The following is a 24,845-nucleotide window of genomic DNA, read 5'->3' on the forward strand; positions in this document are numbered from 1 at the left end:
ATACCCAAGGTCAAGCAAAGACTTGACTAGCGAATGTTCTAGCAATTGAAATTGACTATTTCGACTCGTGTCAAATTTTTATAATTGATAAAACAATCAGAAAATTGTTGATAATATTTTATATTAAGAATTAATTACTAAGAATGTTTTATATTAAGAAAATTATTAATTGAGAATATTATAGAGTGGAAAATTGTTAAGATTGTTATATTTAGAATTTATTATTGAAAATAAGATAGATCGGAAAATTTTTAAGTATTAATTGTGAACAACATTATAGTAAGAATTTATTATTGAAAAACAATACCGATCAAGGAAAATTATTAAGAAGGTTATATTAGGAAATTTTTATCGAAATTATTATATTATAAAATTATTTTAACAAGTATAAATTTAAGTAAAATAATGGGGATTAAGTCCGTAAAGTAATTAAATTAAAATAAATGACACTTGATAATTGTCAGCGTGGATATTAAGTCTAAGTAATCAGTGATATTGAGTCAAGGTCAACACGAAAACAAATTTAGTAAGAAATTGGTCATTATATAGGAATTTTCGTTTCACCGATAGCCAATGATTGAGTAAAATAAAAGTAAATTGTAATTAATTTAAAATCATTTTTAAAATTAAAAATAAATTATTTAAGCGAAGTGTGGGTTATGTGTGTGAAGAATTGAACGGGTTATGCGTGATAGAAAGTGTTAATAGTGTTAAGTGCGGTAGTCCTGTGGACTTAGTTTTAAGTTGTAAAGTGTGGAGTTAGTTTTGGTCGTCCGGTGGACGTTAAATTTTAAGCTTAGTTTTAGGTCAGGTGTGGGAGACCGTTCGTTAAGAAAAGCCCATCTAGTTTTAAGCAGGTGTGGGAGACCGTTCGTTCAAAAAAGCCCGTCTAGTCATCGTATCGTCAATTGGAGGTTCGTTTGTAAATATCGTTTATTTCGCAGTTATTCTCCGCTTCGTTAGATTATAAGTGTGTGTGTGAGCGCTTAAATTTGTTAAGTTTGTTAAATTTTTATTGTTAATAAATATCGATATATTGTTAGTTAAGATTTTATTATTCAACAGCACCTTCCTCCACTCTCTCTACCCTAAGATAAGTTTTCTCAGCTCTGGACCGGTTCCAGGAACCGTGATTAATAATCCTGGTGGCGCCCTGATAATTTTTATTGTTATTAGTTTTGTTAGTTAATTTTAAAATTGATTAGGGGCTAACCTGAACAGATAAAACTGTTACAATGTATATACAGGGTGTCTCTGAAGTGGCGGGAGTAATTGTTGGGGTCGATAGAGAAAAAAATACTGAATCGAAAGTTCCTGAGCCAAAAATTTTTTTGGGCCATAGAATTTGAGTTATGAATTAAAAACGATAGCCAATCAGAAGCGCGCTATTCGAGAAATGAAAATGAGCGGGGAAGTAGAGGAGACGCGAGAGTGAGATGCTGCAATAGCAGCTTACTCGCTCACACAAAGCCGAGCATGAGAGGGGATTGTGACGCTATGAGCCGAGTACGTAAGTGTGAATGAGTGGATGTATGAGGTCGCAAGCGGACGGCTTAATGTATGAGTGTGTGTCCGTGTATCGCAGCATTATTGGAGGCGTTGTAACGCTGAATTAAAGCTAACCGGGTACTCTAAGACAGAGGAAAAAATTTTAATTTTTATTTTTATTCGAAAAAATTTAATAAAAAAAAATAAAAAGGCCCAAGATTTAACCAGACCCACAGAAACGGAGAGTAAATTTTTAATTCTCATTTATTTTGCTGGGGATTATTTTCAAATAAAAAAAAAAAGGCTAAGATTCAACTGGAATCCAAAAAGAGATGGATGAAAAAATTTTATTTTTTATTTTTAATCAGCAAAATTATTTTTCTTTAAAAAAGAGTCCAATCTCGACTGGAGCAAGAAAAAATGATTGAAAAATTTTATTATTAATTTTCAATCAACAAAATTATTATAAAAAATAAATGGGCCCAAGTCTCAACCGGACCCAAACAAACGGATAAAAATTTTTATTACTTACTTAATTTGGTGGAAATTATTTTTAAAAACGAAGAAAATTCCCAAGACTCGATCGGACCCAAAAAAATAATTAAAAGAATTTTTCCTTATTTTCAATCACCAAAATCATGTTTCTTCAAAAAAGGCCCAATCTCAACCGGACTAGAAGAAACTGATTGAAAAATTTTATTTTTATTATTAATCGAGAAAATTATTTTGAAAAAAAAATAGGGCCCAGAATCAACCGGACAAACAATGGACTTGAGTTCAATTTTTTTCTTAATTTATAATTTGACATTCTACCTGTTAATTCACCGATAGATAATTCTAATAAAAATATCAAAATTATTCGGACTTGAGTTCAATTTTTTTTAATTTATAATTTGACACTCTACCTGTTAATTCACTGATAGATAATTCTAATAAAAATATCAAAATTATTCGGACTTGAGTTCAATTTTTTTCTTAATTTATAATTTGACATTCTACCTGTTAATTCACTGATAGATAATTCTATTAAAAATATCAAAATTATTCGGACTTGAGTTCAATTTTTTTTTAATTTATTAGTTGACATTTTACCTGTTAATTAACTGATAAATAATTTTAATAAAAATATCAAAATTATCAGGACTCGAGAGCGATTTTTTCAATTCCTCAATTCCTTATTTGACATTTTACCTGTCAATTAATTAAAAAATAATTTTAATTAAAATATCAAAATTATTGGGACTTGAGTTCAATGTTTGTTTTAATTTATTTTTTGACATTTTACCTGACGATTAATTGAAAAATTATTTTACAGAATAATTCCCAGCAAAATAAATGAGAAATGAAAGTTTTCCATCCGTTTGGTTGGGTCCGGTTGAGTCTTGGGCAATTCCTTCTGTTTTCAAAAATTATTCCGAGCATAAGAAATAAGTAATAAAAATTTTCTATCTGTTCGTTTTGGTCCGGTTGAGTCTGGGGCCTATTTTCTTTTTTGAAATAATTTTGTCAATTAATAATTGATAATAAATTTTTTCAATCAGTTTTTTATCGTCTTGTCAAGATTAGGCTGATTTTTGTTCAATAAATTTTTGTTTGTTATTGAAAAGAGAAAATAAATTTTTTTGCATTCTTCTATTCTTGGCTCTGGTCGAGTCTTGGGCATTTTTTTCGTTTTTAAAAATAATTCCTAGCAAAATGAATGGGAAATAAAAGTTTTCGATCCGTTTGTTTGGGTCCGATTGAGTCTGGGGCCTATTAATTTTTTTTTAAGAATAATGTTGTTAATTAATAATTGATAATAAAATTTTTCAATCAGTTATTCGAAGTCTGTTTGAGATTGGGCCTTTCTTTTCAAGGAAAATTAATCTTGGTGATCAAGTAATAAAAAATTTCTATCCGTTTATTTGGGTCCTGCTGCGTCTTGGGTCTATTTTTTTTTCTTAATAATTTAGTTAATTAATATTTAGAAATAAAATTTTTCGATTTATCTTTTTCGGGTCCGGTCGAGTCTTGGGCAATTTTTTTGTTTCGAAAAATAATTCCCAACAAAAAAACAGGAATAAAAGTTTTCTTTCCGTTTGTTTGGGTCCAGTTAAGTCTGGGGCCTATTTTCTTTTTTAAAAAATTTTGTTGATTAAAAATTCATTATAAAACTTTTCAATTATTTTTTCTTGCTCCAGTCGAGATCAGGCCCTTTTTCAAAGGAAAATAATTTTGCTGATTAAAAATAGAAAAACAAAGATTTTCAATTTATTTTATTTCGGGTCTGGTCGAGTCTAGGGCATTTTTATCGTTTTCAAAAATAATTTCCTGCAAAATAAATAAGTAATAAAAATTATTTATCCGTTTGTTTGGGTCCAGTTGAGTCTAGGGCCTCATTTGTTTTTTTAATTAGTTTTGATGATCAACAATAAAAAATAAAATTTTTGGATCATTTTTTCTGGGTCCGGTCGAAATTGAGCCTTTTATTATAAAAAAGTTAATTATGATGATTAAAAATGAATAGTAAAATTTTTTTATTCATCTCCCTTTCGGTCTGATGGAGTCTTGGGCATTTTTTCGTTTTTAAAGATAATTTCCAGCAAATTAAGTAAGTAATAAAAATTTTCTATCCGTTTGTTTAAGTCCGGTTAAGTCTGTGGCTTATTTTCTTTTTTAAATAATATTTGATTAATAATAAAAATAAAATTTTTTAATTAGTTTCTCTTAGTCTGTTTGAGATTGGGCCTTGTTTCGAAAAGAAATTAATTTGGCTGATTGAAAATGAAAACAAAATTTTTCAATTTATTTTTTTTTTTTTTTTTGGGTCCGGTCGAGTCTTGGGCGATTTTCTTCGTTTTTTAAAATAATTCCCATCAAAATAAATAAGTAATTAAAACTATCTATCTGTTTGTTTGGGTCCGGTTGAGTCTGCGGACTATTTTTTTTTTTAAATAATTTTGTTGATTGAAAATTAATAATAAAATTTTTTAATCATTTTTTTGCTCCAGTCGAGATTGGGCCGTTTTTTAAAAGAAACAATTTTGCTGATTGAAAATAAGGAAAAAATTTTTGTACTGTTATTTTTTTGGATCCGATCGAGTCTTGGGCATTTTTTCGTTTTTAAAGATAATTTCCAGCAAATTAAGTAAGTAATAAAAATTTTTATCCGTTTGTTTGGGTCCGGTTGAGACTTGGGCCCATTTATTTTTTTATAATAATTTTGTTGATTGAAAATTAATAATAAAATTTTTCAATCATTTTTTCTTGCTCCAGTCGAGATTGGGCTCTTTTTTAAAGAAAAATAATTTTGCTGATTAAAAATAAAAAATAAAATTTTTTTCATCCATCTCTTTTTGGATTCCAGTTGAATCTTAGCCTTTTTTTTTTTTTTGTATTTGAAAATAATCCCCAACAAAATAAATGAGAATTAAAAATTTACTCTCCGTTTCTGTGGGTCTGGTTAAATCTTGGGCCTTTTTTTATTTTTTTATTAAATTTTTTCGAATAAAAATAAAAATTAAAATTTTTTCCTCTGTCTTAGAGTACCCGGTTAGCTTTAATTCAGCGTTACAACGCCTCCAATAATGCTGCGATACACGGACACACGCTCATACATTAAGCCGTCCGCTTGCGACCTCATACATCCACTCATTCACACTTACGTACTCGGCTCATAGCGTCACAATCCCCTCTCATGCTCGGCTTTGTGTGAGCGAGTAAGCTGCTATTGCAGCATCTCACTCTCGCGTCTCCTCTACTTCCCCGCTCATTTTCATTTCTCGAATAGCGCGCTTCTGATTGGCTATCGTTTTTAATTCATAACTCAAATTCTATGGCCCAAAAAAATTTTTGGCTCAGGAACTTTCGATTCAGTATTTTTTTCTCTATCGACCCCAACAATTACTCCCGCCACTTCAGAGACACCCTGTATATGAAAAATATATCAAAATGCATGTGGGTATTCAAATTAAATCTCTTGGCGAGTGTAATCGGGAAGAGCTTATATCTTCAAAAATGTCAAAAGTTTACCAGATACAAGGTCATTTTTTCATTAAGTATCTAGACACAGAGCATTTTCGGATGCAGCCTCAATTCTTATTATAATTAATTGACTATTGGTGAGAATGATATAAAACCTTGAAAAGACACAACTTCAAGCAAAAACCCATTTTGTCATATAAATACACTGGCCACAAAATTTTTCTTATTCTCTTAATAATATAGCTTATTATTATTATTATTATTTTGTTATTAAATGCTCAGGGGGGGGTTATCCCCGGAGTCCGATTCTCCGAGGGCCCAGCCTGAGCTCCATCCGTTACTGCTGGACCACTCCGCACAACAAGGCGGTTAGTAATCACAGCAGGCCAAAGTCATTTCCCTTAAGAGACGGAGAAAACCAAGTATAACAGCCTTCTGCATCCTAACTGCCAAGAACTCAGCTTTTGATGAGCAAGCTGGAACTTTGGCAAGTGAGGATACAAAAGACTGTTTCATCCCTCCTAGAACGCCAACAATCAAGACGCCAATAATGATCTTACGGGTTTTGATGTCGAGATCTCGTAAATCCTTTCGGGCCCATTTCAGGACACCGAAAGAGTATAGTAAGACTGGGACAGCGAGCATATTAGTAGCTGAGACTTTATTTTTGCCGGAAAGTTCGGAGGACCAAATTTTCCGGAGTCTCCTAACATACTCGCTCCGGAGAGCTGTTTGGACTTCAGAGACCGCATGCATACGGTGCTCTTCCATTCCTAGATATCTATACAACTCTCCAGCGTCTAATTGTCTTAAGAGGCTCCCATCTACTAACTCGACATCATCCCCCGTATCAGAGCACTTACCCCTCGCCAGGTGTACGACCGCACACTTGTCCAACCCAAAAGACATTCCGACATCTTGTGTGTACTCTGCTACGATGTTGAGGGCCGCTTGTAGATGATCTTTATCAGCACTATAGAGCTTCAGATCATCCATGTAAAGCAGAGGGGTGATCGAATAATTTCGATCACCCGGAGGCCCCACAGAGTACCCATGAGTTTTACGGAGTGCAACAGATATAGGCAGCAGCGAAATGCAAAACAGCAGAGGGCTCAAGGAATCACCTTGGAAGACCCCCCGTTTATACTCTACAACTCCGGTTACGTGCAATGCGTTTCCACTTCCAATGTGAAAACGCGTTCGCCAGAGCTGCATTGTACGCCGAATGCATTCCACTATTTCCGGATTGACTCCCAGGGATTTAAGTAGATATAAAATCAACTCATGAGGAGTTGAGTCAAATGCCTTGCGATAGTCAATCCAAGCCATTGACAGGTTGCGTTGATAGTAGATCGCATCTTGTAAGACGCATCGATCCACTATCAGGTTCTCCTTGCAACCTGACAGGCCTCTTTTACTGCCACGTTGTTCATATATCTGTTGCCATACAGGCTCTATCTGCTGCAAGATACGGTTATTTAAAATTTTTGTAAAAATTTTATAAACCGCATTCAAGCAGGTGATAGGCCTGAAATTCTTAGGGTCAGACAAGTCACCTTTTTTAGGTATCAGTACGGTTCGCCCTTCTACAAGCCAGTCCGGAATCGGATCGTCAGCTCTAATGTATGATGTAAATATGCGGGCCAGATGGAGGTGGGTAGAAGTAAACTTCTTCCACCAGAAGACATTAATGCCATCTGGTCCCCGGGCAGCCCAATTTTTGCTGCCATTTAGAGCTGAACGAACTTCATCCACACTGACTGCAGGGCTCTCTTCATCAGCATTCTGCCGACGGTGTTCCCGACAGAATGCTTTGAAGTCGTGCAGAGCTGGAGTGTTAGCGTTCACGTTTGGTTGATCTCCATACAACTCAGTCCAAAAAGCTTCCACCTGCTCAGGTGTTGGATAATTCCCGGTAACATCGGTCTTTGGTGTCAGAAACCGTGAAGGGCTGGATCGAAACAACGAGTTGTCAACCATTAATATTATTATTATTATTATTATTATTATTTTGCTATTAAATGCTCAGGGGGGTTATCCCCGGAGTCCGATTCTCCGAGGGCCCAGCCTGAGCTCCATCCGTTACTGCTGGACCACTCTGCACAACAAGGCGGTTAGTGATCACAGCAGGCCAAAGTCATTTCCCTTAAGAGACGGAGAGAACCAAGTAAAACAGGCTTCTGCATCCTAACTGCCAAGAACTCAGCTTTTGATGAGCAAGCTGGAACTTTGGCAAGTGAGGATATAAAAGACTGTTTCATTCCTCCTAGGACGCCAACAATCAGGACGACAAGCTTGACACGGTAACCTGGGTAAAGTTTGCCAATTTCAAACAGGAGATCCTGATATATTTGTCTTTTGTGCTCTTCTTTGGCTGAGATGTTGTATTCAGCCGGGGCCGAGACCTCAATGACATAAATGTCACGAGTGGCCTTGTCGAAGAGCACAATATCAGGTTTGTTGTGATCTATCCGCCGGGTTGTTGCAAATGGCATGTTCCAATAAATTTTGCAACCGTCATTCTCAACAACCTGGGGAATATCTCCTGGCAAATAAGGCAGCACTGGTGTCACGTCAATACCGTAGCAATGACGAAGATAGTAGTACAGTACTCTCAGGGCAGCATTGTGACGCTGGATATATGCACCTCTCGCCAGCACTGGACATGCCGACAAAAGGTGCATAAGCGTCTCCGGATGTTGTCTACACCTCCTACAGGACGTGTCCGGAAGCTGCACCTGGAGCACCTTGCTACGGTACTCAAGAGTGTTAATGACACCATCTTGGCAGGCAAATATGAACCCTTCAGTTTCGGACATCAGGCCCGCTGACTTTAAGAAGGAAAACGTCAGCTGGATGGACAAGCCATGATCACGCACGTGTTTAAAGAACACGCTGTGCATGGACTTGTCCATCAGTTCGCCAAGGAGTAGTTTTTCCTCGGCGTTCCTGATGACGCTCTTAAATTCCTCCTTTCGGAGTTCCATAAGAGCGTTTATTTCTCCAAGACCAAGGGTTCTTGCCGCATATATTGCTGCCTTATACAAGAATGACCCCTTATGCGCATTTTCATGTTTATGTACAATTTGCATAAGAAAGTCATCCTCGTCTGCAGTGAAATTGACAACTTCGTGTGTTAAACCTAGGACCAAACGGTCGTGAAGCCGCTCCAAACTCTGCAAACCTCTCCCACCGATGGACCGGGAGAGGTATAATCTGGCGACTGATGAATTGGGGTGCATGCTCCGATTCATATTAATGATCTTACGGGTTTTGATGTCGAGATCTCGTAAATCCTTTCGGGCCCATTTCAGGACACCGAAAGAGTATAGTAAGACTGGGACAGCGAGCATGTTAGTAGCTGAGACTTTGTTTTTGCCGGAAAGTTCGGAGGACCAAATTTTCCGGAGTCTCCTAACATACTCGCTCTGGAGAGTTGTTCGGACTTCAGAGACCGCATGCATGCGGTGCTCTTCCATTCCTAGATATCTATACAACTCCCCGGCGTCTAATTGTCTTAAGACACTCCCATCCACTAACTCGACATCATCACCGGTATCAGAGCACTTACCCCTCGCCAGACGTACGACCGCACACTTGTCCACCCCAAAAGACATTCCGACATCTCGTGTGTACTCTGCTACGATGTTGAGGGCTGCTTGTAGATGATCTTCATCAGCACTATATAGCTTCAGATCATCCATATAAAGCAGATGGGTGATCGAATATTTTCGATCACCCGGAGGCCCCACAGAGTACCCACGAGTTTTACGGAGAGCAACAGATATAGGCAGCAGTGAAATGCAAAACAGCAGGGGGCTCAAGGAATCGCCTTGGAAGACCCCTCGTTTGTACTCTACAACTCCGGTTACGTGCAATGCGTTTCCACTTCCAATGTGAAAACGCGTTCGCCAGAGCTGCATTGTACGCCGAATGCATTCCACTATTTCGGGATTGACTCCCAGGCATTTGAGTAGATATAAAATCAACTCATGTGGAGTTGAGTCAAATGCCTTGCGATAGTCAATCCAAGCCATTGACAGGTTGCGTTGATAGTAGATCGCATCTTGTAAGACGCATCGATCCACTATCAGGTTCTCCTTGCAACCTGACAGGCCTCTTTTACTGCCACGTTGTTCATATATCTGTTACCATACAGGCTCTATCTGCTGCAAGATACGGTTATTTAAAATTTTTGTAAAAATTTTATAAACCGCATTCAAGCAGGTGATAGGCCTGAAATTCTTAGGGTCAGACAAGTCACCTTTTTTAGGTATCAGTACGGTTCGCCCTTCTACAAGCCAGTCCGGAATCGGATCGTCAGCTCTAATGTATGATGTAAATATGCGGGCCAGATGGAGGTGGGTAGAAGTAAACTTCTTCCACCAGAAGACATTAATGCCATCTGGTCCCGGGGCAGCCCAATTTTTGCTGCCATTTAGAGCTGAACGAACTTCATCCACACTGACTGCAGGGCTCTCTTCATCAGCATTCTGTCGACGGTGTTCCCGACAGAATACTTTGAAGTCGTGCAGAGCTGGAGTATTGGCGTTCACGATTGGTTGATCTCCATACAACTCAGTCCAAAAAGCTTCCACCCGCTCAGGTGTTGGATAAGTTCCAGTAACATCGGTCTTTGCTGTCAGAAACCGTGAAGGGCTGGATCGAAACAACGAGTTGTCGACCAACCGCGTCAGCCTTTTCTCTAGTGACTTTTTGGCAGTCACTAGAGCCCGCAATTTATTAAGAGACTCTTCTTTGATGACAAGAAGAGTACTCTTGTTCAGTGTGTGATGACGCCACCGAAGTTCAGCAACAATTCGTCGAATTCGGGGCGTGTATGCTTTTTGAGTTGTTTCGAACTCAATCACACACTGAATGCGGGAGACATGTTTCCGGGATCTGTCAATTTTGGAGCCAAGTTGTAAGATGCGCTGTCTCAACCTTGCCTCGATCGAGAGACAATGTCTCTCTCTCGGAAAAGCCGAAACTGCTGCACCATACACAACCTGGCTCACAGTGAGCAGGGTGGAGTCCTCCAGGATGGTTGCACGGAGATCTTCGTTTACCGCGTCAAGCTGTTGTTGGGAGTAAGTTATCTTTTTAGATATACTTACTTGCCGTCCTACAAAGGGATTGTTGTTGTCCAAGTTATTATTATTATTATTATTATTATATAATTATTATTGCTGTTTTAACTATTATTGCTTACTATATGAAAATTATACTGCTGTCACATAATAATCATGTGGCTGATCCATGAAAAAATCATCTGGCAGCCCCAACTTTTTTTTTTCCGTGTATATATTATAGGAATCATTTCGAAGTCACTCCGCACAATGATTTTATCTTTATTATATTTTGAAAATGATTCCCATAATGATATAGGAACCATTACTATATTATTATGGGAATATTTCCCATAATATTATAGGAATGTTTCCTATAATTGTATAGAAATCATTCCTATAATTATGGAGACAGTTCCCATAACTTATGGGAAAAGTTCCTATAATTACCTGGAAACTGTTCCCCTAAAATTATGGGAATAGTTCCCATATTTTTCTTTCCATGTAGATCGTAAAATTTAATAGATGGAAAGTATGGTGTCTACCGTTACTAATTTATTTAGTAAAAATTACGATAGTCAAATTGTAAAAATTCGTTCAATTTTATTTCCGTGTAGATGGTGCCGAGCAGAAAACTTTTTTTTCAGCGCTATTTAACTTAAACATCGAATTGAGTTTAACTATATGATTTGAATAAGATCCGCTCATCTCTGATCAAATCTATGCAGTCAATATGATTTTCGTATTAACTTAGTCAAAACTTTTCTGAAGTCAAATAGAAGTAACATGATCAAGCGATAATCTGTAGCTTGAAAAGTATTGATCCATAAATATCTCTATTAAATCATTTGAAAAGACTTTTTTTAATAGATAAGCTACCTGTTGATAAAATAAAATACTATTTTATAAGTTTTCAAAATTTTCACTAAGTAATACAACCTTATCAAAAAAGTCCAAATGGGAAACCAGCCTGGATTCCCATATGGCGTTTTCGGATAGATCTCCATATGGTTTCCTATATAGGAATCCCGGGTGGGATTCTACATAGATTCTCATATTAATCAGGCGAATAAAAAATTATTTAAAAAATTTAAAATAATTATGAAATAATTGCTATTAATTAATTATCAATTGCAATTAATTCTGGAACAAAGATTTTGTAATTTTATCTAATGAAAAAACTGTCCACGTCTGATGGACTTGAACCTGGTACCTCATGGTTGACAGTCTTTTAAGCTACTCACTGGCCTAAGTCAGGTACTTACATCACAACTTTTACATCTTTCATAAAACTATTTGACTTAACTAAGAATGTTAACATTACTTATGTTTCTGACACTATACAAGTGCAATTTTTCCTATATGACTCTTAGCGAGATCTATTTAGTATAGCCAGCTAAGAAAAATTAATATTATTGCACGCTTCATAAGCGAAGCGTTGAAGTTGTGCTCTACTCTCGATATTTCAAAAAAAGCAATTTTCTCGAAACTGAAATTGATTTTTTGTTATTTATATTCCACTTACAGGTTAATTTAAGTACACTAATATCAATTCAAATAATTTGTCAGGCACATAAAATATAATTCAATAACAATTTTTTTGTTTAACATAGTAAATAATAACATTTAACATAATCTTTTCTGGACGGCCGTGTATGGATGGGTGTATGTGGCAACAAAATTGGTCGAAAAAATGATCGTACCCGAATAATTTTTTTTTAATTATCTAAAGTAACACACAACAGAATTTCTTAGTTAATATGAGTGTTCAATTCACTATCGTTAAATTATTATTTCTAAAAAACTAATTTATGACTGTTGATCTTTTTGTATATTTATCTATACATTTTATTATAGTATTTTTTTTCCTCACCTTAGAGTTATGGCGCTACTAAACCATAGCAGAGTTTTCCCTTGTGGAAATAGTTCTCTGAAAAAACTCTTGACAAGTCTTTATAACTCTGAATAAGACTTTTCGAAATTCTTCACATCCCTAACTAAGTGAAGGAAAGACTTAATAAGTCTTCAAAACTCTGCAATACTCTTCAAAAGTCAAATTTTCCCTGCAATTTCGGAATTTCTCAAAGAGTTATTAAGACTTGATAAGACTTGTTCAGTGTTACAGGAAAAGAAGAAAATATTTCTTTTCAAAAAAATTACTTATCAGAATTAAATAAAACTATAAAAAAGAATTAATGAATATTTTTAAAAAATTTTTTTTAAATAATATTTTCATCACGAAAATACTTTGATGGGCATCGAATCACTCATAGTTGAGCAAGTCAAAACATCAACAGCAAATGAAGTGCACTTGCTGTTGGAAACAGATATTACTCAAAGAGTAAATCCAATCGGTATTTAATTTGGACTATCAAATATTAAAGTCAACTTTCTAGGTAGGAAAGAATTTTCTAACCACATGCCACCTATTAGAAACTAAGAACACTCAAAGATTCTAACTGTAAATTCATAAACTAAAATATGTTAGGTATCAATTAATTCCAGCAGATAGCGTGTGGATAGAAAATTCTTTCCTACCTAGAAAGTTGACTTTAATATTTGATAATCCAAATTAAATACCGATTGGATTTACTCTTTGAGTAGTATCTGTTTCCAACATCAAGTGCACTTCATTTGCTGTTGATGTTTTGACTTGCTCAACTATGAGTGATTCGATGCCCATCAAAGTATTTTCGTGATGAAAATATTATTTAAAAAAAATTTTTTTAAAACATGCATTAATTCTTTTTTATAGTTTTATTTAATTCTGATAAGCAATTTTTCTGAAAAGAAATATTTTCTTCTTTTCCTGTAAAACTGAACAAGTCTTATCAAGTCTTAATAACTCTTTGAGAAATTCCGAAATTGCAGGGAAAATTTGACTTTTGAAGAGTATTGCAGAGTTTTGAAGACTTATTAAGTCTTTCCTTTACTTAGTTAGGGATGTGAAGACTTTCGAAAAGTCTTATTCAGAGTTATAAAGACTTTTCAAGAGTTTTTTCAGAGAATTATTTCCACAAGGGTTCTGTTTTTGTTTTTTTATTATTTTATTTGAATTTGATTAATTATTTGATTGTTAGCAGTTATAAAGATAAAAAAAAAACATTAAAAAAAATTGCTAAATTTCTTTAAAAGCATTTTTTTAATTTGTTTATTGAATAAAAATAAATAAAAAAAAAAAAAATAAAGTCAAATGTAAAATCTTAAGTTGTAACCTCGTGAATGTAACTCTATCTTATATCTATAAATGGTACTTACTTATAAGTCACGGTAAAGTTACATTGACTATTGAGGTGTTTTTCTACATTTTAATATTTTTAATAGTACGTTGTGAAGATATTTTTCATTTCGTTTATATTGGTTTATGGTATATTAGTTTATTATATGTTTTTATTTATTTATATAAACATGTTAACAAGGACGAGAGAAGAAAAAAATGAGATTATGAGGCGTACACTTTTGGATTTTCCAAACTTTTTTATGATGATTGTTTCACAGTTTTTTTATTGTATTTTTTATTCTACAAGAACATTCCATGTAACTTTTTTTTTTTTGATAAATAAAAATTAAACTTTAAAAAAAAAATAAATAAAAAAAAGAAGTCACGTTCTTATAAGGGCTATTTTTATTCTACTTATATAAATTCACTATAGGAATCCATACTTCCAATGTGGAATCCCCATTCAGGAATCCATGAACCCACAGGTTTCTATGTAGATTCTTATAGAAATTAATATTTCCTACGTGGATTTCCCATACAGGGATCCATGGATTCATACTTTCCTATGTGGATTCCCATATAAACTCATGTGAATTTTTTTGATAGGAAAGTTTGGAATTCGTTTCGATACAGTAAGTTCCTAAATTAAAAAATTTACGATATTCTGAACGGAAGCTTAGATCAGTATGATGATAAGACTTAATTATTCAAGATTCTAAATAAGAAATAAGCATGTTGGTCTCGTATCGTTTAAGAGGTACAACACTTCGAGTTGTATTAAGCTACAGCTGCTGTTGACACTGGAATAACAAACACGATTCACGAACCAACTGGCTCTTGACACACAAACCCTGGGATATACTGAACTCAGAGTGTGAAATTTAAGTCATTCACAATAGAGCTTAACTGACTGTTGCAGGTTATTCAGTATTACTATGTTGATCGCTTTGGTATTCATCACGAATTTTGGCTTTTAGAATATTCATATATTCAGCTTAGTCAATGTACATAAGCTAATGTGCCTACTAATTACATCTAAACAGTTAGAAAATAAAAACAACGTTGATCAAGTAGTAACTTTTTAATGGCTGAGTTTTAAAATAAAAAAATTAGTGAAACGTTTTTATCGGAAAAATAAAATCAGAAAAAGTTTGAAAATTTACACTAATAGGAGGATTTATTGAATATTAATCGTCACTTAATTAATTTGAAGACAATTATTTAATTTATTAAATTTTAATAAATTTTTTTTAATATTTAACAAATATTTATTTGGGAAAAAAGTACATTTATTAATAGTTAATAAATATTTTGTTGAGTGGATTTGTTTCGCTTACAATGTCACATGATATGAAGATTGCTTATAAACAAAAATTATTTTTGTAAATTATTTGCATTAATTACATTATAATATTTAATTGCATTACATAATTATCGTTTATATTGTTAAATATTAGAAACGTCAATTTATTTAGTAAATCGAATTATTATCATGTAATCCAGCTACAGGACTATCAAAAGTATCAAAAGAAAATTACTATTTTTGCTTTTTACTTTAACTAAATATTTGTTAACAGTTAACAAACATTTATTAACCATTAATAAATATTCATTAACAGTTAATAAATTGTACTTAATAGATTACTTATTAACTGTTAATAGATATTTATTAAGTCCTATGATGCTAAAAAATCATTTATCAACAGTTAATAAAGCTTATTAAATATAAACAATTCCTTCTATCAGTGTAAAATTGTATGATACTATCTTAGTATTATATTAATTAATATTTGTTCATTTTTAACACTTTACTATTATTGAGTGACATGGTACATGGTATATTACATTACAAGGGCCATAACTTGAATTCCTACTTTGACTTCGTCTTGGGCATGCGCATCAGGTTGCATAAGGTAGAGCTTTAAAATTTCTACTTGTGTTGATGGTAGAGAGGTTACTTACACTCGAGTCAAAAATTCTTGAACCGCGATTACTAGAAAGAAAACAATAAATTTTTCGGGACAAGAGAAAAAATTCTTGAGTCAAGAAATTTTTTTTAAAACCAAGAATTTTATCTTAGCTAAAGAATTTTTCTCTTTGACTCAAGAAATTTATTGCTTTCCTTATTTTAAAATTTTTTTTTTAGTCAAACTAACCTTTCTATCAGTGTACTGTTTTTTTCATTACCGGTCGAAAGTACGTTAACTAATTAAATTTTTATAAGCAACTAGAAATTTAAATAGCGCGCCACGCGCGCGCCTTAATTTCGACCAATAAGGAATCAGGTCCCAGTTTTTTAGAGTTTCGACTAACTTCACACTCTCATATATTATTATTATAAAGATAAAACAACGTTCCAGCACTCTTTCAGCATGAATTAGTAAGAATTTCCTCAAATAAGTTTATGATTACTTATTTAAGGAAATTTTTACTAATCCATGCAAGCAGTTCATGTTTTGCACGGTTATTTTTAATTTTTGTTTTTCAGTTCTTTTAGACACTTACGTTGTTTTGAAATTTTTTTTGCCCTCCGGGCAAAAAGTGGCAACTTGTCTCGTTTCATTTTTATTTTTGGGATTTCAAATTTTGATTAGTATGTTTTATTGCCTGCCCGAACATTCGAAACATGAGCGAAGCGAGTGTGATTATAGTGCAACCTTAAAAAATGAATTCAACCATCCTAGAGCTCTTTTTTTTGGAATACATCAAATTTTACCTTCCACAAATGATATCTTGATTCTAAAAACTCTTCTTGGATTATTTGAATAGTAATAGAATTTAAGACAGCAAGTATTAATTCAACTTTTATGAAATGAGCCATACTATGTGTGTTTATTGATCAGGCTATTCAACAATTGACGGACTACATGTTACACAATTAATCTTTATGCAATCAATATTACTACAACAAATAGTTTTATAATTAATAAATTTAGTTTACAAATATGTTCGGCATCCACATCAAAATATTTAAGACACTGATAAGCGCTTTATGAAATTGTAAGCTCTAAACCGCTTGTTTTTCGTAAAACTATGGCAATTTAAGGCGAATATTGAGACTGTCATGTAAAGTGCTCTTGTAGAACATAGAAGTGTGAAGCGATACTAGCCAGCTACTTGTAGTTCAGTAGCTAGGCCTGTCAAATCGAATTCGCTTTGATCAAGTAGCGGTAAACATTTACCCGGATCACGGTTGAAAGGGTCACCCTCTCCAAACCTGTGGTTATAGACTATATTCTCTCTCCTGCTCTAACTCTCTTTCTCTTTTACTCTCTTTCTCTCTCCCTCTCATTCTTTTCTTCTTATTGTTCTTGATTTTTTTGTTATCACCGTAATTTCTAAATATTTTACTTTTTGAACGAGAAATTGATAAAATCATTGACCCCGTAGTATCTATCCTCGACGTTTCATTGTTTTTAAACGAATAAGTAAGTTTTTCTACGTTTTAAGTTGAAAGTTTTGTATAGTTCTGATTTTTCAAGCATTCCGAACTCGGGAATATGACTTTTACATTTTTTTGAGTATAAAAATTTAGATTTGGGTAGAATTTTTGACTTCCCGTTACGAAAATCGATAATATTAACAATTTGAGGAGTTATTGTTTCACGGAAAAAATACGTTGTAAAATTTATAGAAGAAATCGTAAAATTTACAGAATTCTATCGATAAGTCGACTTATGTAATATTTACAGAACTTACTATGTTATTTTTACGTGGTAAATTTTGTTATTATAAATCTGTAAATTTAATAAATTGAGTCTGTAATTATAATATAACTTTTTTTGTTACTATTACTGGAAATTTATTTTACTGAATTAAAAAGCAATGCTTCAGTCTACATCATTGTAAACTAATTTATATCACGGTTTTGAATTTTTCCAAAAATTTTAATTTTTCTGATTTTTTACAGTGTACTTCAATACAAATTATTTTTTTATAATCAGTAAAAAAAAATTTGTTCAAATATGATAAAATTAATTAAATAAGTAAATTATTAAATTCACATATGATGAAAAAAATTAAAAATTTACTAATTAACAGATTATAATTTACATTTTTAATCAATAATCAAACATAATTTTAATTCAAGAAGTTACTCTGCAACGATCACATAATATTCTTATACCTGAATAAAAAAAAGTATTGAGACAAAGAAAAAAGGATTGAAAAGTATTGGATTGACTAGAAAACCAATACTTTTCAATATTTTTTCTTTGTCTCAATACTTTTTTTTTAATCAGGGAAATTTCATAGAATTTATCTGTAAATTTTACAAAAAAATACGTAGTTTTTACATAAACTCACAAGTAATAATTACACTGTCTTTCTGTAAATTTTGAAGAATATATACTGTGGATATTTTGAAAATGATTTTCTGTAAATTCTAAACAGTCGTTTTTTCCGTGTTTAGCTCCAATTTTCAAAAATCGAGTTTTGATCCAATCTTTACGTTTCGAGGTGCTAGGGAACTATTCTCCCACGTACAAGATTCTTTAGCCAGACAGTTAACCAAGAATATTTGTCTAGACTGGCGACAAACTTGGGCAAGATTTTTAAAACAGACCCTGGAGTAGTATTTGGTCAAGTTTAGTGATAAGTCTGCTGTCAAAATTTGTCCAGATTATTGGTAAAAAAATTTCACCTAGACTTATTGTAATAAAGTATAAATGAGAATTTCTGCCGTCATGACTGAGACCCAAAAAGTCGTGGTGGGGAGCTCCACCATTTTTGGCCATTTTTCGGACGAATTCTGGCCCCATCTTTGTCTAAGAATCGTGGTCAAATATCTGCCGCGATTCTTCGATGATTCTTGAAGAATGATCTACCGTAAGTTTCTTTTTCAAGAAATGTAAAAATCTATATGCAGATAATTTATCACGATTTTTGTGCCAGACTGCTGTTGGGGCTGACTATCTAAGAGGATATGTGTGAGTAAATCTCTTGTGAGTAAATGACTTGTGAATGACTTGATTGATCAAAACGCAGTTCACAATAGATCATAAGGTTCTATGTTCCTTAGATTATGCGAGAATTTGATACAATTCAGCCCAGTAAATTTTGAAAAATCTAAAAAATAAAAACAAAAGAAAGAAGCTTTTTAAAATTATTCTCAAACTACAGCACTGAAAATTTTTTGAATATCTCATCGACTTTTAACTTAATTGTCGCAAACCGCATCAAAATCAGTTGATTGGTTCGGGAGAAAATTTAAAATTATCGAAAACCCAATGAGCATTATGATGTGTGAACTGTTGGCTATTCAATTTTGCATATTTTAAGCGCGAAGCTCTGATTATGAAAACTGATCCGTTTTATTTCAATTGGCATTTAATTTAATATGAATAAAATATCCAAATTTTGAAACGTTTTGTAATTTCTCTTCTCTCTGTTTCAGATATCCAAGTATCACCTTCTGTAAAGTTGACGGATTCTGAAAATCTATCAAAATGGTGGAAAAAAATCAACTACTTAAAATTAATACAAATACAGGTCTACCAACCTGAAAAACGTAGACTCTTAAATGAAAAAGAAATCTGTAGTTATGAGGAACGAAACTGGAATATTTTTCTGGAATGAGTCAATAATGACTCGTGATTTCAATTATACGGATTACAATTCAACTTATAATGGGAATCGAACATCTGATGACTTGTGGGATTTAGCAAGTGATCGTGCTATATTGGCCGTGATACTGATATTATTTTCAATGGCGACGATATTCGGGAATGGTTTAGTGATACTAGCAGTATTCCGTGAACGTTATTTACATACAGCGACAAATTATTTTGTGACATCCTTAGCGTTTGCCGATTGTCTAGTTGGATTAGTTGTGATGCCATTCAGTGCAATATATGAAGTATTAGAGAATCGCTGGTTATTTACCACAGATTGGTGTGACGTGTGGCGTTCATTGGATGTATTATTTTCAACAGCGTCAATTTTGAATCTGTGTGTTATTAGCTTAGATCGTTATTGGGCAATAACTGATCCGTTTACCTATCCAATGCGTATGAGCCGTAGACGTGCCGCAATATTGATAGCAATTGTATGGGTTTGTTCGAGTGCAATATCGTTCCCGGCCATAGCCTGGTGGCGTGCAGTTCGTACTGAAATAGTGCCGAAGGACAAATGCCCGTTTACAGAAAATTTAGGGTATTTGATATTTTCATCGACAATCAGTTTTTATTTGCCATTGTTTGTAATGGTGTTTACTTATTACCGTATTTATCGAGCTGCTGTGATTCAAACGCGTAGTTTGAAACTTGGTACAAAACAAGTAATGATGGCGTCAGGTGAATTAGAACTTACTTTACGAATACATAGGGGAGGTGCTACGAATACTGATGCAAGGCATTTGTTTCGTACGGCATCAAGTACTCCAGAAGAGATCCAGGACATGGAAGAACCACTTACTTTACATAATAATGGACTTTCACGTATGCCGTCAACAAGATTGAACAATAAACAAAATCTGGGAAAAAATTTTTCGTTATCACGTAAATTAGCTAAATTTGCAAAGGAAAAAAAAGCTGCTAAAACGCTTGGAATAGTTATGGGCGTATTTATCGTCTGTTGGTTGCCATTTTTTGTGGTTAATCTACTGTCTGGATTCTGTGCACGGTGTATTTGGAACGAGGAAATTGTTTCCGCTGCAGTCACATGGTTGGGGTGGATTAACAGCGGGATGAATCCTGTTATCTACGCTTGTTGGAGTCGTGATTTCAGACGGTGAGTTCACTTTAATGGTTTATTGACACTTTTACAATTTATGACCTATGATTTATCATCGCTTACCATATTTATTTCGATAATCCCAGAAAATAATTTTTTAGATGTACTGAAGTCGACTTTGATCGCAGAATGAAATTTTAAAATACATTCATTTAGATTAGAAAATATAAATGTAAAGTATGTTCATAGGAGTACGGTGAATAAATAGCAGTAAACTGAATTAAACGGACTGTAAAATGTAATAACTAAATGCAAACTAAAAAGAAAGCGCCTGGTTGCCCTGGTCACTGGGTCACTCCAGTCACTAATATTTCAAAAAATCAATTGCAGATTAAATTCTCAAGTTTATTTTTATTTGGTACTTTTATTTGGTTAGGAGGAAATATTTAACTTTAAACTTGTCAAGAAATTGTGTATGCTTTTTATAACTTTCAAACGAGTTGCCTAATTGAAATGCGATATAAAGTTAAATTTAATTCCTCAACTAATAATACAAAAAAAAAAAAAAAGAATTTCTTTACTTATAAAATGAATAAATTTACGAAAAAAAAATTAGAACTTCGTCATGAAGTAAACAGTTGTCTTGCTTCAAATCTTCTTGGATTACATCATGTTATTTTGGCCCAAGAGTATTACTTTCAGTCAATACAATCAACTTCTTTATCCACGAAAATTTCTTGAAAATGAATAATAATTTTGGTTTTTGTAAAGAACTTTATATTTTAGATTCAAGAACTAGTTTTTTTTTGCATCAAAATACAATAAAAACATCTTTTAAAAACAAAATTTCCACTTTAACAAATATGAAAATTAATTTTTTAATTAAGCTTTGCAAATTAATAATTTTAAAAAATAACAAGTTATCGATTTCGATCCGATTTTTAAGAATGCACTGACAAAAGAATTTATTAACTACTAATGATTTAATTCATTTGAGGACAATTATTTAATTTATTAAATTTTAATAAATTTTTTTAACATTCAATAAATATTTATTTGGGAAGAAAGTAAATTTATTAATAGTTAATAAATATTTTGTTGAGTGAATTTGTTTTGCTTGCAATGTCACATGATATGACGATTGCTTACAAACAAAAATCACCTTTATAAATTATTTGCATTAATTCTGTCACAGTTCATAATTATCTTTTATATTTTTAAATATAAAAAACGTTAATTTATTTAATAGCGTTCAAAAGCGTTCTTCGAAACTTCGATTTGATTAGATTTTAGAGTCAACCAGTTGACTCGTTTCAGAGATATTTAAAAAATAACTAAAAAAAAAGGTTTTTTTAATTTTATCTAAATAACTTTTAAAAAATATGACTAACCAACTCTAAACATCGTCGACACTTTTTTCAACCTAAAAATACGTATTTAAAAATTAAATGATTCAAATAAGACCTATAGACTTTAAATTTTGCAGGAATATTCCTTTTACCGAGTAGAGGTCAGCTAAGAACGGATTTTACAAAATTCCACCCACAAGGATGGTTGCGGGGGCGTTAACAATGAAAAATTCCCGTTTTTAAACTACAGCTCCTATCGACTTCACATTTGGTAGGAATCTTCTGTAAGAGATGTAGAAATAATCTATAAACGAATTTTACGATATCTCACCTCACAGAGGGTTGCGGGGGTGGGTATTAACAATCAAAATTTTTAATTTTCAAGCTATATCTCCTATAGACTCCAAATTTTGTAGGAATTTTCTGTAAATGATGAAAAAATAATTTATGAACGAATTTTACGATATTTTACCCCAAAGAGGATTGCGGGGGCGTTAATAATGAAAAATTCCCGTTTTTAAACTGTAGCTCCTATCGACTCCAAATTTGGTAGGAATCGTCTGTAAGAGATGTAGAAAAAGTCCATGGGAAAATTTTATGATAGCTCATCTCACAGGGGTTTGCGAAGATGGGTGTTAACATTAAAAATTTTTAATTTCCAAGCTATAGCTCCTATAGACTCCAAATTCTCATTTCAAATTTTTTTCTTCGTGTCAATTATTATTCATTTTTGAAAAAAAGCCATGCAAACATTATAATGATTATACATTGAAAGTTGGAATGAATATTAGCTGGAATAATTACATGGATAAAAGGTATATGCTAATTCGATGAAATTTGGAATTTGTGAAAGTTAAAACAATACTCTAATTAAATTTCAAGTTTAGATTTAAAAATACAATTCTATAAAATGCCCAGCGAAGCGGGCGGGTAACAGCTAGTTCAATATATGTTTGAACTTTGTGCTTGAAAATGAGTGGGAAGTTTATAAGATCGTCTTCAAGGTCAACCGATCGCAGAATTTTTGGGATGTAAAAAGTAGCGTGAGTCCGAAAATGTTAACTTTACTTTGTTAAATTTCCCAAATTGTTGAATGGAAAACTTTCAGCTACTTCATAGAGAATGCAAACAAAGTTTCCATTTGATTGTTGGAAATAATCGAGGTCGCTGCATATTTGGCCGCTTAATCAGAGGGAATCAATTGAATCATTTTATTTACGACAAATGAGCTGAATACTGTAGTTGGTGACGATAACTTCAGTTACGTACATGAAATCGATAATCAACACGTGAGCTGACAAAATAAACGCTGCAGCTTGGAAGTCGTAGAGACTAGAAAAACTCGAAAAAGTATTGCCAGCTGCAAAATATAGAATTTAACGACGAGAGAATATTTTATAGTGCTAAAATTATGAATGCATTGATGAGTGGTTTAGTCTATTTTATTACTGTCATGATTTAATTGTTTTTATTTAAAAAATTTATCGCTATTTCTATTGTGTATTTCATGCGCTTTATAATTTTAAATTTAAAGCGTTTAATGTGGTTTGGTTTGCAACTAAATTAATTGTGACAAAATTCCTGTATGCCACAATTATAACGAGAGAGTACTTGTCAATACTACATGTCAATTCAATATTATATTTATGTGTAAAGTACTTTTTCATTACAAAAAATTGTTATAAAAAAAACCGTAGAAATGTATAAGCTCTTATGTAAATAAACACCTCTAAATAATAAATAACTTTTCAATTTTTCTAAGGAGAAGTTAAGTTTGCATAAAAAAAAAAATATATATCCTTTAAGTGAATTCGAAACCTATTGATTTCAGATGAAAACGGCGGCTTCTAAAGTATACATGAACAACTCCGTTGACGGTGACCTCCGATGGGTGGCAGCTGATATCATTAATATTATCCAAGAAAATATTTCAAAAAGATTACAATATTCATTTAAATGTATGCATAAATTATTCACAAAGTCACAATAAATTATATGTCTTTTTTTTATGTTATGGAAATTATAGCAATTCACGAAAAAAAATCTAGTTTTTAACCTTTCTTCTTTCTTGGTATAATAGTTTGCATTGTCAGGAATGTAGAGGGTAAAAATTAAATATTTCAAATAAAAATTTATTTAATAAATGTGCTTCCAGATTTTAAAAGCGTATCAACTATTATTTCTCAAAAGAGTCTTTATAAATTAGTTATTTTATTCAAATTAATAAAATTCATAGAAATATCTCGTTTACTATATTGGTATAATGTAATTTCACAGTATATGTGTGAATATATGATTTCATGGCAGGGATAACGTCATGGAGCTATAAAGAGATTCAATAGTTATCCCAGTCACAGAGTCTGGAGAAACGGTGCCATGAAGTCTCGAAATCATGCTCTAGAGTGGTTGGAAGCCAACCTTCTAGCGTAGAAAGTCCGCAAAACTCTTAACCCATTTACTAATTTCGAGAGTATCTACGATATATATTGGGGTGGCACGAAAAAACTGAGTATTCCTTTTTTTTGAGTCTCTTAAGAGGATGTTAGTTTATCATGTTTGAACTGTCTTTGTAAAAATTCAGCTGGGTTATAAAATATTTAAAAAATTATTTTACATAACTTTCAGTTTTTTTAACGATCGGATACTCCATTAAAAAGTTATGGAAGTTTTATTAACGAATATGCACATTTACATGCATCTGTGCGAGCATAATGATTACGATAATTAAACCAAACTTATGCACGCATAAAAACGATTTTGTTGAAATAATAAAAGACGGGATAACTGAAAAATATGCTGTGGTAATAAATGAGTATAGTTATAGCAAGGAATCCATTAGTTGCATTAATAAAATGTTTCAAGTTGTACACGGCAAGAACGAGATGACACTGGATATCATCCCAGATTATACATAGTGATATCTGTGGTGAAAAAAAATTTCAGATAATAGCTAGAAAAATCCAGATTATATTGCGTGATATCTGAATTATACTCATTATAATTTGGATTATACTCATTATAATCTGGATTATACTCATTATAATCTGGATTATACTCATTGTAATCTGGATTATACTAGCTACT

The 24,845-nt window shown here is 32.7% G+C and overlaps 2 protein-coding genes across 2 annotated transcripts in view; one reads left to right on the forward strand and one right to left on the reverse strand.

Annotated features, from left to right (window-relative positions):
- The window catches only part of LOC141537517 (uncharacterized), an 81,313-nt gene that overhangs the window by 54,739 nt on the left and 1,729 nt on the right, over positions 1-24,845 (reverse strand). The window lies entirely within an intron of this gene.
- Dop1r2 (dopamine receptor 2) overlaps positions 19,230-24,845 on the forward strand; it is a 29,191-nt gene continuing 23,575 nt past the window's right edge. The window contains exon 1 of the mRNA XM_074258548.1: positions 19,230-20,469. Within this exon, the coding sequence (XP_074114649.1) occupies positions 19,262-20,469 (1,208 nt within the window). The 5' untranslated portion in view covers positions 19,230-19,261. The remainder of the gene's footprint in view (positions 20,470-24,845) is intronic.

The sequence above is a fragment of the Cotesia typhae genome, unplaced genomic scaffold, assembly GCF_013202065.1.
Source record: "Cotesia typhae breed Kobodo isofemale line unplaced genomic scaffold, CoteBio_Ctyphae scaffold_91, whole genome shotgun sequence".
In the NCBI taxonomy this organism is placed as follows: domain Eukaryota; kingdom Metazoa; phylum Arthropoda; class Insecta; order Hymenoptera; family Braconidae; genus Cotesia; species Cotesia typhae.